General features: G+C 38.3%; 1 protein-coding gene across 1 annotated transcript; it reads left to right on the top strand.

Moving 5' to 3' along the window:
* The first annotated feature begins 594 nt into the window (after positions 1-594).
* LOC144539446 (uncharacterized) lies at positions 595-13,028 on the top strand. The gene is made up of 10 exons (XM_078284413.1): positions 595-645; positions 6,929-6,968; positions 8,241-8,306; positions 8,936-8,992; positions 9,121-9,219; positions 9,305-9,428; positions 10,865-10,879; positions 11,169-11,204; positions 12,146-12,283; positions 13,021-13,028. Exons 2-10 carry the CDS (start codon positions 6,930-6,932, stop codon positions 13,026-13,028), a joined length of 582 nt encoding a protein of 193 aa, XP_078140539.1. The 5' UTR covers positions 595-645; position 6,929.
* The last annotated feature ends 1,877 nt before the right edge of the window (positions 13,029-14,905 follow it).

Here is a 14,905-nt window from a genome sequence, read left to right as displayed (position 1 = left end):
GGTACCAGAAAGATTGGTAGGCCTATCTATAAATTTATTGTATGAAGAATTAACTAGTTGATTGCTCCTTGGTGTGGGCTAAACACTGTATTGACTTGTTATGGCATAGATTCATAGTTTTTCATTGGCTATTGACGGGATCCATTCGCATTTGAGTTGTTGACGAGTAGCCTACACACTACCCGACTGCGTCCAGATTCCGCTTGTAAAAATCAAACATGTTTGATATAATCGTAGTGGCTCCGACTCATGTCGGGAGGCAAGAGATTAGAGTCTGTTCCCCTCATACACTTATAGATTTTCTGTGCCAACTGGCCACGCCGACTGCCCCAAAATCTGCAGACTAGTGCAGACCAGGACAGACTCGGCCCGATTGTGAATCCTGGCTAAAATTGGGGCAATAGTCTATTCATGCATTTTATTACTTTCACCCAACCCGTGAGGTGGGAACTCCCAGGGTGAGATGAAGAGGAGGAGGGGAGGAGGATGTTCGCCCCAGGAAGCGTCGGCGAATCAAAAGACGAAAAGTGAAACTAAAAGTAGCTTAAAGAATGGTACGCCTGGAGCCCAGCCACACTGCGCTAACACCACCACTGCTGCACGGGAGGTCCCACCGACTGCTGCCGTTTTGGGCTTATTCATAACGTAGGAAACTATCTTTTCTTTCATATTTTTCATCCCAGCTGGAGAATTGAATGCGTTCTCATACGAAATGGAGCTAATCCTCTCAGACTGTAGGGAAACTATATGAAAATACGCATAGGGATATTATAGTGATACCACAGGAGATATAAACTAGCATAGAGTTACTGTAAAGTCACTACGGAGCACCGCGGACGCGCTTTATATAGGCTGCTATTGGAACGTGAGCGTGCCTCTTCAGTCGGAGCGTAACCGACTCCGTGGAACGCTTTTTGCGGGACCACGGACAGGCTCGGTTGGAACATAGGAGTAAATGTATGAAACTGTGTGTAGATTCAAGACTAAAAAAATCGGTGTGTGGACAACATTGGAAACATGCACAGCCTACTCGGTCTTTATAAAACCCTGCTTATGTGGTGTAGGAGCCAAATATGTTGTTGAAATAACCAGAATTGAATTGCCATTTACTGTGTGTACACTGGGTGTCGGTGTGTTATTATCTAGAGCTCAGGTATATAGGTAGGTAATTCACTGTTGTCGTCAGGTGTTTGAACCCGGAAGGGCAAAGGGTTTTTGACCGCTGTGGCGCTAAGTTTGTTTTCGTCATGCTGTGAGCGGTGTTTTTGGTTGTCGATGGAAACAGGAAAATGGACTGTATTCACACTTATGCACGATGGAAACAATAAAGAGATCGTGACTTGCAATTGAAGAACAGCCTGCAGATTCCGTACTGAACGCAACACACACGGCAAACGATAGCGTATGATAACATCAAATTAGCAAAGCGCGTCAACCAGGTCACTCCTGGTTTAGACATCTCAGTAGCTCAGTAAAAGATTGAGCTCCTTTAATATGTGGTATTCACTCAGTTTCATCGTGCGCTCTTGCACGCGCTCATGACGCCCACTCACACAAGTAGGCATTTATGGATGTGGACATAGCACTTTGTAACGTGGTTTGGAGATAACCGTCGGTCATCGTCACATTGGAATATTGGCAACGCCCTCGAGCCACGCCAAAGCAGCCGCTGTATGATTACGCACCGCTGTATATTGTCACGAGCCATAATATCCTGTTGATTGATCCGGTGTGTGCGTCTTTTGCAGCTTTTTAAGCTGCTACACTAGCTCCGTTACACCGTCGTCTGCTGGCTGTGTTGAGTCTATCTATATTTTACCTATGGGTAAGTGAACACAGTTATGTAGTTTTGCGTGTTTCTATCTTTCATTCATGTAGGCTCCTGCTCTACTTAATGTTATCAGTGTGTCTAATGTAGCCAAGCAGAAGGCTTCTCAGCGGCTCCATCGATAATCTCATCTCCAACATGTGCGACGTTAGTTAGGCTACTGCACGATTTGGGTGACAAGATGTTTGTTTATCTGTTTGTTATGTTTATTTATTGACCCGCGCTTTACTTCTTACCGTGAGTCCTGGTATTTTTTTATTTTTTTTATTTTTTTCAGTCAAATAGTGGTATCTTGTTTGCTTATGACATCTACAGTATATGAATAACACCATTATCCACTAGTATTTAGTTATTTCGATGCATATTTTTTTATTTATTTTTTGGCAATAATTTGCAATTTGAAACAAGATATTTTAGGCATGAAGTCGGAGGGTAAATCCACCATAGCTCAGTTTACCCACCTTTTAATGGGCAGGCTTGACTGGGCTGCTGATGTGATATAAATACATTTGATTTACTACCCACTTTTTAAGCTGACAGAAAAATCAATATCATATAAATTCACAGTACAACTCATATTACACAGTAAGATAAGATAAGACAAGATAAAACTTTACTGTTCGTTCACACGAAAATTTGTCTTGCATCGCATGCTCCAAAAATCATCAACACATAAAAAGAATCTGACATCTGACATAAAAAGAACATCTGTTGTCTGTATCCAACTGTTGTAAGTTATATGAGGATCAGGCTCTTTTACGGAAAAGGGGCTTTTTTTGAAAACGGATGTTTGTGGTTGTTCTGCCTGCAGGTCACTGTTTACTCACCTTCTAATTTACCACTACATGACTAAACTTCTCCTTCTCTCTCTCTCCCTCGCGCTCTCTTTATCTGCCGGTACATTGCTAACCATCATTGAACTCTTACCAAACCACTGAATGGCTTTAATGCAAGGCCGTAGCCATGGAGTCAACATTGGGGGGGACCAAATCTGCCGGGGGGTCTGGAAACTCATTTCCTGCCATTCTAAAATATTTAAAAAACACATGGGATGAACTTTTTATTTATTTTTTATTTTTTTACAATAATGTCTAATAGTGTATTGTATTACATTGCTCTGTTTTTTCGTTTTTCTTTTTTACCTTTTCTTGTTTCATTGAATGTAATAGCAGAGATTAGGGATTAATAAAGTACAACCATAACCATAATCATATAAACAGAAATCTATGCATTGTTATATGAAGACAAGTCCAGATATTGTGGCCAAGGTTTAGCAAATTGTTGTTTTTATTTACATATTTACAAGTAAACTTGGGTGGGCAGCAGGGGCATTTGCTCTGCTCTCCTCTCCTCTCCTCTCCTCTCATTTTCTCCTCGTCCTATTTTCTCCTCTTCAGCCCTCTCTCCTCCTCTCCTCTGGTCCTATATTCTCCTCTCCTCTCCAGTCATCTCTTTTCCTCTCCCCTGCTCTCCAGTCATCTCTTCTCCTCTCCTCTCCTTTCCTCTGCTGTCTTCTCCTCTCCTCTCCAGGTCTCTCCTCTTCTCTGCTCTCCAGTAATCTCTTCTCCTCTCCTCTCCTTTCCTCGGCTCTCCTCTTCTCTTCAGGTCTCTCCTCTTCTCTGCTCTCCAGTCATCTCTCCCTCTCTCTCCCTGCCCTGTTGGCATCCTCATGCTCTCTCCCTCTCTTTACTCTGAATGCACCAGAGTGAACATGAAAGAAATATTATCAGTAAACAAGTGGTGTTTCTTGCCATGATGTTCAGGAATGGATTACTAACCATTTCTGATCTGAATGGCAATGATTATTATATCAAGAAACATTGACTCATCTCTTGTACTACTGTATACTTCTATCATCTGACTGGTACTCATTTTCTCACTGCGCTCAACTTGCTTTTCTTCTTTTCTGAGGCTGCCCAAAAAACTGACGAATGTCACTGCCACCCTTCCTCTTGTTCATGATGACATTTAAAGCTGACTGTAATAAAACTGCTTGCACTTTAATCAAACAAACACTAAAAATTCTATTTATCATAAGCAAGTACAGCTATACAGTATCCTTCTGCTGGGGTACGGCAACACCACTTGGACAAACCACACGCAGAACTGCAGTAATACTAGAACCGGTAGTAATAATAATGGCAATTTGTTAAGTTTAGTTATGATTATGATTACATTTGCTAATGATTATTTCGGACGGCGGTGCATGGTTGCCTGTCGTAGCATAGCGAAAAAAAATTTTTATTTATGTTGGGGGGGACATTTTGAGCATATTTGAATATTGGGGGGGATGTGTCCCCCCCAATATATATTATAATTACGGCCTTGCTTTAATGAGTGGACTGGTGTGATATGAAAGGAAAACCACCAGGCCAAGACACAGAAGCCAAGCGACCATGGCACTGTTTAGGTAGTTGGTTTGCAAGTCTGCCACAACACAGTGAGAAATGATTGGCACCACAGGTGAATAGGACAAAAACATTCCCATTATCCTATGACAGTGAAACTTTACATGATGAATAAGGACACAAATACAAACACTTTTTGTATTAGGACTTTTATATATTGTGTTATTACCTATGGAAATTAGACGATAGTTCCTTAAAAATACGCAAAATTGTATATTACTTTTTTTTTTGTCAATGAATTAGATTCAATTTGATAACATGTACAAAACCCTGTAAATGTGATGAAAATGTCGGATTTTTACCTATTTTTTCATACAGAATATCTCATAAAAAAGAAATGACAAAAGAAATTAAAGAAAGCTTCTGTAAATTACCATTTTTCAAATTTTTAAATTTGGCGGCTGTATCTACGTTTCAAAAAAAGTGGTTTGCATACAAGGTGTACATCATTTTAAGAAAACGGCTGCAAAGTTGCTAAAAAGAAGCTAATTTTGTGTGCGCATCTGGTATAAAACGAGTGAACTATCTATTCATAGTTATTTTCGATTATTGTTTTGTACAATTTATGAAACTCTATTGGAAGCAAAATATGACAACATCTAAAAATTGACCAATTCAGCCAAAATCACCATTTTCACCTGTGGTGCACTGGCAAAAATCTGCAATTCTGAACACAATCCCAGTTATTCTGACAGTATTTTAGATTTATCTTTAATAATATTATTATGACCATAAAAGTAAATTATGGGCAGATATATGGATATCTGCTGGGTTGGAAAACATGAGCGTTTACATGATTGCCAACATGTGAAATTTGCATAGAGCAGCTATGAGATGACACTATTTAATAACTACTAACTATTTGAATGACTGTAATGTATTATAATGTAATGTATACTGTGTTGTAATGGGTATCATGTCAGTTTTATGCACTCTTCTCTTCTCTCCTCTCCTCTCCTCTCCTGTCCTCTAATCTTCTGTCCAGTCCTGTTGATTCTTATAACCTCAATGATTCTAATAACCATAATCGTTTTATTCCGCAAATGCAGTACATGTACAGGAATTTGCCCTGGTGGCGTTGCTGGAGGAGCATATTGACCTCTCCTGCAGTAACATGACAGTGCACATATTAGCACACATGTCTGAGCGGCACTTCAGTGGTTGTACTGCGTAGGGTTGCAATGCATAGAATCAGTCAGGAGCCTGGCATGGGGGATTTGATCATGAGTCATGGTTTTACCGAAGTGGAATGTTACTTTCACTCTCCCTGTTCGGAGTCTTGTGCCAAAATATGTGTCCTGTAAGAAATCTCCCTGGCAGGGCTCCATCGTTTGTCCTTGGCGTGTGTTGTTGTTTTGCATAAGTAGGCTAAATGATCGTGGGGAAAGTGCACTTGATAAATGACATACAAGCACGATCTCTGGTCATTAGGAGTCAACTGGGTAAAGTTTCTGTAGGCTACTTTACTTCTTTGTAATCCCATGAAACGTTTTTTCAAACATCGTTTTACCATTTGAAAAGCCAGCCATGGGTAAACAATCCACAAAAATGTTAATTACCGTACTATTTTTTCTTCCCTGGTATGAAATTGCGGCTGAGACACACCAGGGGAAACACAATTTTGGGAGGGAAACAAATTACGCCTGGTGGCAAAGAGACAAGTAGTGTCTTTGGCTTGGGTTTGATTTTGTGAAAGAGACAAAGAATGAGGGAGAAAGTGACTGACAGAGAGAGAGAGTGAGATACCAAAACAATAGGACAGGTCCTAATCCTTACCTCAGACACACAATGAACAACACATTCCGCCCTCATGTCCTAATCTGTTAGCCGCGGTTGACTGTGTTGACCTTTACTCGACTCTAGTTTGTTTCCACAAAGTTTTTAACTTGGCTGGAGGACAACAGGTGGTCGGTTCATGAATGCTGCGATCGCTATGGCAATGGTTTGGTCCAAAATGCTGGAAATCAGAGGTGTGACTGAGTCCACTTTGCTCGAGTCCCAAGTCAGTCTCAAGTCTTGAGGCACAAGTCTCAAGTCAAGTCTAAATGCAGAACAGCAAGTCAAACCAGAACAAATCAAGAGTCCAGTATCAATTTAATATCTTAAAGAAAACTAAATATCTAGGACTTTTCACTGCAATATGGTTTTAATAGGATCAAAACTTGGTAAGAGCATCATGAGTTTGATTTCTATAATCAGTTTCAACTTCAATAAATTCAATCATTCCATACAAATTCAGAAAACAGAATTTAAATTCAGTCGTCTGCTGGAACAAATCTCATCACTTTCAATCTGTGACGTTTTTGTTTTTTGTTTTTGGATATGGATCAGCCTCTGTCCTTCCGTTTGTTTGTACGTGCGCCCATTTGTTTACTTGTTCGTTCATTTGCTTGTTTGTTTTTTGCTTATTCGTTCAATTGTTCGTTCATCCGCTCCTTCGCTCTTCACACAAAATATCTCGCACACCGCTGATCGTATTTGGACAAAACTTGGGGAAATTATGCATTTCACTGCTGTTGCTTCGTTCAAACGGTGGATATCTGGTTTTGGAATAGAGATTACTATGGTATATATTATATTGCACCTTGTGTGTGTGTGTGTGTGTGACCTGACAACACACCCCAATGCTATTGTATAATGTGCCTTCCTCTTCCTCTCTCTGCCTCTCTCGTCTGGATGGTCGCCATAGCAGCATGATGTCATGGAGATGCTTAACCTTGCCCTTTCTCTTCGTAAGTCTCACTTAATGGAGTTTCCAGTATATTAGGTAGTGTATTAGGTAGTATATTATATATTATTACCTTACAACAGGTGTTCCTCAACGTTTTGCATACTCAGTATGTATCCAATTACAAAACAGGGGCTGGATTCACAAAACCTTTGTAGGAACAAAATATCTTCTTGAGCACTATTTTAAAAAGCGCTTTTCTTAAAAAGTTAAGACAAGTGTCTATACATGAAAATAGTTCTTAAGTATTTTCTTCCTATTTTGCTTTCTAAGAAACAACTTACAAATAAATGGGATTCCTGGAAGCAAAATTATCAATTTTTTTCTTAACTTTAATATAACTTTCCACATTTTAGACAATTAAGTAGGTATTCACTGTTTTGCATTTTAAACTCAACATTTCAATACCATTTATACCATTTACAACAGACAGAATGCATTAATGTCGTCAAACATGCCTATTTAAATTACTGAAAATAAATTTGCGGTCCTTTTATGCTTGTTTACACTGCAGTTGCAGCCTATTTAAAAAGTTTGTACGTTAAGAAACCAAGAGAAGTTCAAATGAGATGAGACTAATCTTAAAATGAAAATGTTGTTCAGTTAATATTTCTTCTCAGTTAACTTCTTAAGATCTATCTGAAGAGTGGTTTTGTGAATCTGGCTCCTGCACATTAACTTCATCATTCACTGTCTCAAATGATCTAGAAAATCAAATCCAATGTCTATATACGGTATATATAGTATATATATATATATATATATATATGTATATATATATATATATTTTTTTTTTTTCTCTCTCTCTTTTTTGGGGGTAGTTTATTTTATTTCTTCTTTTATATCTTCCAAATTACATCAAATTTCTAGGCTATAACAATAATAATAATTATTAACAGTCTAGAAATTTGGTCTTACTATTCAAGCATTGGAGGAAACAATGGCCAATTGGTATAATTTGCTCATTCCTGCTATTTCCAGAAAAATGGGCTGATTGTTTTTTCACTTCAAGTATGATTATTTTTTTTATTTTTTATTATCCTACCACTAGGAGATTATAGGTTTGGAGTGTGTGTGTGTGTGTGTGTGTGTGTGTGGGGGGGGGGGGGGGGGGGGGGACTATATCAATAATATTGAATATCGGCCCAAGCCTAACTAGTATCAGTTGTAATTTCAAATTTTCAATTGTTTCATCATTTTTTCCAATGGCAGACAGCTCTGTGTTTTAACATGAAATCTTCGACTGGACCTTCAATGCTGCTGTGTGTTTTGCTAGGTGTTCCTGTGCAGGATTGATCGTTCAGAGGAGGGATGTTACGACCACCTTCACAAGAAAGAATTAGTATGTTCTTCATCATTTTTCATTTGAGAAGCTTTTTGATTTTACGTGGGGAGATAACAACAGCGAGTATGTTGAAATCAAACTAAGATCACCATAAAGTACAGATGGGAAGATACATCGAAATTCAATATATCGTGCTACAAAAATGTGACGATACGTATCGCGGGGCACAAAAATATTTCACAGTATTAGCTCCATTTTATTCTGCTGTCGTAATCACAAATGAGACGCTTGACCATCGCGATTTCACAAGCTCTCCATCCAAATTATATTATTTACACTTTGTAATGACACTTTGAAATTGTTGTTTACATTCTAGCAAACCAATGCCATCGCTAGAAAGATTTGTGGCTCAGAAATAAACATAATTCAGCACAGTCAGACTTTGTCGTAATTTTATATATTACATTGTGTCGTGGTTGTATCAAATCATGAATCCCATATGTATCGTCTCGTATCGTGAGATAAGCATATCATCCCATACCTACTATAAAGTATATCAAAACAGTCATCCTTATGCATTCTCTCATTGTGCCAACTTCAAAATTAAATTAAAATGAAACCACTCTTCTAGTTCACTGTGATTGGAAATGAATTTGACTTTTGTTCATTTGCCTTTTCATTTCAAGATATCAAACCTCTCTGTAAACCACATGATCCAGCTTGAAAAACCTAACAATACCCAAGTAAGTATGAGGATACTGTCTAGAATCCATGTGAATATACCTAACATGCATGTGGCTACATAGAGACCGGATTGGGGGCTTTAAACTGAATTACATTTGACTCAGCGCATGTCCTCTTTCCCATGCAGGACATTGCTCTGGTGGTCGAATGCACCCTACAGAGATGGTGTGATGGAACAGGCGAAAGCCGTGAGAGTACAATATGTTACATTTTGGACGCCTGCTTTGTGAGTAGAGAGAGAGAGTAATTTTGCACTGTCCATCAGTGTTTTTAACTGACTGACCTCTGTTTGTTTTTCCTCTACACCGTAGCCAGCAGGAATGTGTGGCAGCAGCACTCTCAACACAGTGGGACCGTCTCTGTCTGACCCCGAGATGATCTCTGTCTCGGACTTCAACTGCTTGATTGGCGAAATAAAAGGCATTCAATTAGACGGTAATGCATAGAATACTGAAACTGATACTGATAATACCACTGCTACTACTACTATTACAAGTAATAGTAACACTAACACTACTACTTCTACTAATAGTACTACAATTACTACTACTATTGTTAATACTACAACTACTACTACTGCTACTAATGATACTACTAATACTACCACTACTACTACTCATGCTAGTACAACTACTACTACTACTAATGATATTACTACTACTACTACTACTATTAGTACTATTAATACCACTACTAGTACTAATACTACTACAACTACCATTACCACTACTACTAAAATAACAACAGAAACTGTTTTGGCCTCCCAGCAAACAAGCTCTACAACTACAAGAAGTAAAAGTAAATTCTCTGTTATAGGATAAGGCTGGTGTTTTTTAATGCGTTGCTTACCGTCAACAAATCCTATGAAAATAACAAAATCAGCAATGATTTTGTTTTGCCAACAAGTCTCGTCCATGTAGCCGGTGCCCAATGCAGCCATGTCCCAGCAGCCATAGAACTCCATTGTATTAAAAAAACTATTAAAAACACGTCAAAGAGCCATGCTGTTGCTCTGGGCAACATATTTCATCATCGCGATGCACCGGGCCGGCCGACTTTTTCCTCAAACAACTTAATAAGCCGGCTGTAAACACGTTTGCGATCTCAGGAAAGTAGTTCTGTAGCACCGAAAATAGTCCCCGGCGTAATGAAGAATTTGTTCCCATTTGAATTTGATTTGGTAATAACTATAACAGCCTGACTTTTCATGGTAACAGTTAGCGATTTTTAAAATTGAAACTATGTCTTTGTGAGCTGTATTTCAAGGTTTTTAGCTTACAGTTGGAGCCAATGACTTCTGGGTTGAAGGCTAAAAAGGGAACGTGGGAAGTCAGAAAGTAACGGGAGTAGAGCAAACGCATTGTTGATTGTGTTATTTTCATAGGATTTGTTGACGGTAAGCAATGCATTAAAAAACACCAGCCTTATCCTTTAAATGCAAATACAGTATGTGAGTTCTCAGTTGTGTTACCATATTACTGTCAAAACAATTTACCAAAAAACGCGCTCAACCCTCAGTTATTTATGTGGGTGCTGAATCCTCAAAAAATATGTAACGAAATACTCCAGGACAGCACTCTAATTAATTAATTTATATTTATTGCCACATAGACGTTTCGGGCAAGACGCCTTTCTTCAGTGTGCTTTTTAGGCAAACAAACTCGACCATATTACTGTCACCCATTAATTTTGTGGTGATGTGATCACTGATAAAGGAAGCAAGATCTGTCAGGTGCTTGAATTTAGGGGTTAACTGGACAAAACAAAAAATTCAGCTAGACCCTCATCTTGAACAAAATTAATTTCCATGTGTGACTGTAATCTTTGTGTTTTATTTAATCATTTTCTTTTCTTCCCTTCTTGCATTACAGACTGCCACCAGCGTGGTGAGTACGGATGCTGTGGAGTGAGTGTCAATGTTATGGGTGGGATGTGACGAAGAGGATGGGGATATTAGAGTTGAAGTGTGTGTATATGTGTGTGTGTGTGTGTGTGTGTGCATGCTGGTAATAAATTAGTTAATGGGATCAGTGCATCTACACACATTCATTGTTTTTTTCTCTAATACAAATATTGTATATATTTTTATAGAACAAAAAACTTCAACTAAAGTCCTTTACTGTAGCTTGCTTTTGCAATTGACTTTTGATGTAACACTGATCTAATCTTTTTCAGAAACTTATCAATGTGTAAAAAAAGCACCAATCACCAGTGAGTCGACCTTCTGTTATTTATAACTGCTCTCTAACTAAACACTAACTATAACTCTATTTATCTAAAAACAAAATCTAAAAATAACCAAGCTGTGAGAGTATGCTGACGCTCTACATTTCAAATCCCAGAAATCATCTATTTTACAAGAACCCAATGTCATTTTTGCTACTGCATAACACCAGTTATTTTGATTCATTTTCTGAGCCTGAATCTTATTAAGCAACAGATTTTCCTGGAGGGCTTTCTCTCTCAATAAACAAAATCAAAGACTGTCAAATCTTAGATTAATTATAAATCATAATAATTACATAATATAATTATTATAATGTGTTACTGTGATTTATAGTTACTAATTATTATTAATATAATCATAAAATGGCATCATAAAGAATTGTACCTGATTGTTACTGTTATATTTTTACTATAATTATAATAATTTTAATTCTAAATAATCACTAAAATAATACAAAAGATAATCAGAGGTCAAATGAGCAGTTGAGTGATGAGTGTTGAGGGTTTTTCTTTTCTGTAACTTTAATTTATAACTTTTTCTATAACTTTTCCTAAGTTCTCCAGATAATTAACCGTCTAAACACTAAGCCCTGTTTTTTAGGGTGTGTGGGCTGACTTCCATTGGGATGTGATGCTTGGGAAAATCTTACTCACAAACGCATCCAACAGAGTGTTATGTGATCTGTTTATATGTTCACGATTTGTGTGATAGCATGTCTTTTTTTGTATTGTCTTGTGCATTGTGTTCGCCTGTTAACTCAGTTTAACTAAGGATCTCATGGCGATAATAATTACTAACACTACCATGACTACTACTGCTATCACCAAAGCTTCTACTACTACTTCTACTAAAACTACTACTTGTGCCTACCAGGCCCACACTGTAAGTAAGATTTTGCTCTTGACTGAATTGCCTGCTGTTTTAGATCCACCTCCCACAACTGCGTCCAACCAGTCACGGTTAACAACAACACTGCCTCCAGTAAAAGAGCTAACAACAGCGACGGCAGCTACATCACTTATAACATCGACCGGCAACCAAACAGCATCTGTAATCGGCCATGGTGAGCAATGTTAAAGGTGCATTATTCGTCCAGGTTGCCCCTCTCCTTTACATTATTCCTGCTGGCGTCTGCAAACAGTCAGTGTAGTTAAAGATTTCAGGTTTCCACCCTTCAGAAGAAGCCATTTGCTGCCATTCATTCTTGCACAGTATGAAAAACAACTTCCACAGAGCGAGAGAATCCGTCACAGTAATCTTGAACCATTCATTTGGTTTGGTCAAACTTTCTGTTTTCTCCTTATTCCATTGTGCTGAGTTGAGTGTTTTCATATCAGTGCAGCGTTACATAACGCTCTGGTTCCAGGAAATAATCCCTCAAAAACATGTTGCAATCTTTACTGTCACATCCATGTCTTTTTATTCAGGGTGTCTTTGTTAGCAGGGAGAGCAGTTAACTTCAAGCTAGGTTTGACACCATAAAGTTTGCATTTTAAAAATGACGAGTAAATGTTAACAAACATCTTATTACATACGGCATGCGGCAAGTGACTGGGGGAAATGTAAACTAGACGTGGACAGAAGCAAATGGGTTATGACTCTAAATGACGTCGGTATTCTCCTTTAAAAGTTGCAATAAATTATTGTTACACTTAAGTGGTCAGAGCTCAACTGAATAACATGCAGTTTATTCTCTCTATCAAGTTATCATTACTGAGGTGATAGTTTAACATGTAAATTCAGCTGCATGATGGGAATGCGCATGTGCATGACCTACGTGTGTTGCTGTGATCACGCCAGATGTGTGAATCCATTGCTCTCTAATGGAAGTTTTCTACTTTATTTTGGTGAAGTTGAACTTCTCAAATAGACAGAAACCAGCAGACATCCTATGATTGACATGGTTCACGTAGCTCAGAGTGAAGTTAATCAAACATGTTGGCTGTGTCTTTCTCATCTGTTACGACAATTGGCAGTATTGAATGAGATTGTCAAACATTAGCATGCATCCTATACATGTTGTCTTACATTGTAAGTCTGCAGTTACACTGACATCAGTTTTTTTTATCTTTCCCTAGACAAATCAACTCAAGGTAAGCATTTTAAAATTCCCTCATAACATTTGCAGATTTGAGTTTCAGTTATTCAAATATTTCTCACAGGCAGAGCTGCTCTGGAGGCAGAAAGTTTGAGTGAAAGAGCCAAAGAACCACAGGTTTTCAAAGCACAACTTAGCTAAGTGGCAAACCTGAATGGAAAAGAAGGAAAAAAATGTTTTTTTTTATTATAAAATGGAAATTACTTTTTTCTTTCATGACCATGGCATTCATGATGTTGGAAGGTCAGCAGCTAGCTAACTAGCTTACCTATATAGCTACAGGCTAGTTTGAACATGGAAGGTCAGCTAGGCTAACTAGCTACCCTAGATAATTTGGTGAGATTTCATTATTTCCATTCATAGCAAGAGCTCTAGCCTTCATAATATTAGCTTCTTCCTCTCTTACCTTTCGCCTTTTTCCATTGGACTTCAGTCTGTCACAACCCCGGCTCAGGGGAAGGACAAAAATGGGAGACCACGCATGGAATCAAATGTTTAACATAAGATTTATTACTCAAAATATATAATTAACCAAATACGTATGTCAATCAGTAACATCAGTAGTGTATGCAGTGCATGGATGAGTGAAAGATGTCATGTAAGTGGTAAAAAAGAAACCCAAAGCAACACCCAACCACCCAACGGCCAAGGGAGAGAGAATGACTGAGTCAGTCAGCCTATATAGATAAAGAGCTGGCCAGCACAGGTGTCAGATATTACACTGACGATCCAGTCACCTATAGGAGGAACATCGGAGCAAGTCTAATGGTGCATTCCATTGGAAGTCGGAGGTCGGTAGTTCCGAGTTGGAATTACTGACTTCCGATCTAAATGCATTCCAATGCGTCTTCTCGGGAAAACATGGACGCAACAGCCTTTGCCCATTAACGTTAACGGTAGCTATTAATGCTCTAGTAATACTAGCAAAGACTTCTATCTTCTAACGAAGTACAAGTCAACTGAATTACGTTACAAATGAAAACTACAAAGTCGTTATAACACGTTTTCCTAACACAAAAACTACATATCAAGTAAATTGAAGTTTTATGAACTACAAATTGATGCTGTGACGTCAGCTGTGTTTATGTCGGAGAACTCGGGCGGAAACAATCTTGCCCGAATTTCCGACTGGGAATTCAAACTTGAACGACCGTTCTGTTGCACTTTTCCGTGTTGGAAGACGTTTTTCTCCGAGTTCCGAGCACAATGGAATGCACCATAACACCGCTTATCCAGAAAGAAAACAAAAAACATTGCAGTTTAACTCAACCAATGACATTAATTCTGCCTCCAGAGGAGCTCTGCCTCCGAAAATTAAAAGATTACAATTCCAATCTGCCTTATTGTCATTTCCTTTCCTTTTGAAATTTTCAATTTTCAGTTTCAATTCTAAAATGACTTGTCAGTCAGATCCAGGTGAAATGCTGAGATATATCTCAGAGTTAATGCATCCTTATGTTACATTATGTAAGTTTATATCTCTAATGATAACAGTCAGAAAAGTGAGTATTTCATAGAGATAGAAAAATAAACTTCTTTTTGTGCTTTACTATTTTGGATTTAGTGTCTCTGCTGTACCTCAGCTAA

Source organism: Centroberyx gerrardi, chromosome 7 (assembly GCF_048128805.1).
Source record: "Centroberyx gerrardi isolate f3 chromosome 7, fCenGer3.hap1.cur.20231027, whole genome shotgun sequence".
Taxonomy (NCBI): domain Eukaryota; kingdom Metazoa; phylum Chordata; class Actinopteri; order Beryciformes; family Berycidae; genus Centroberyx; species Centroberyx gerrardi.
The sequence above is the reverse complement of the archived record's forward strand: the minus strand, read 5'-3'. Positions and strand labels throughout refer to the sequence as shown.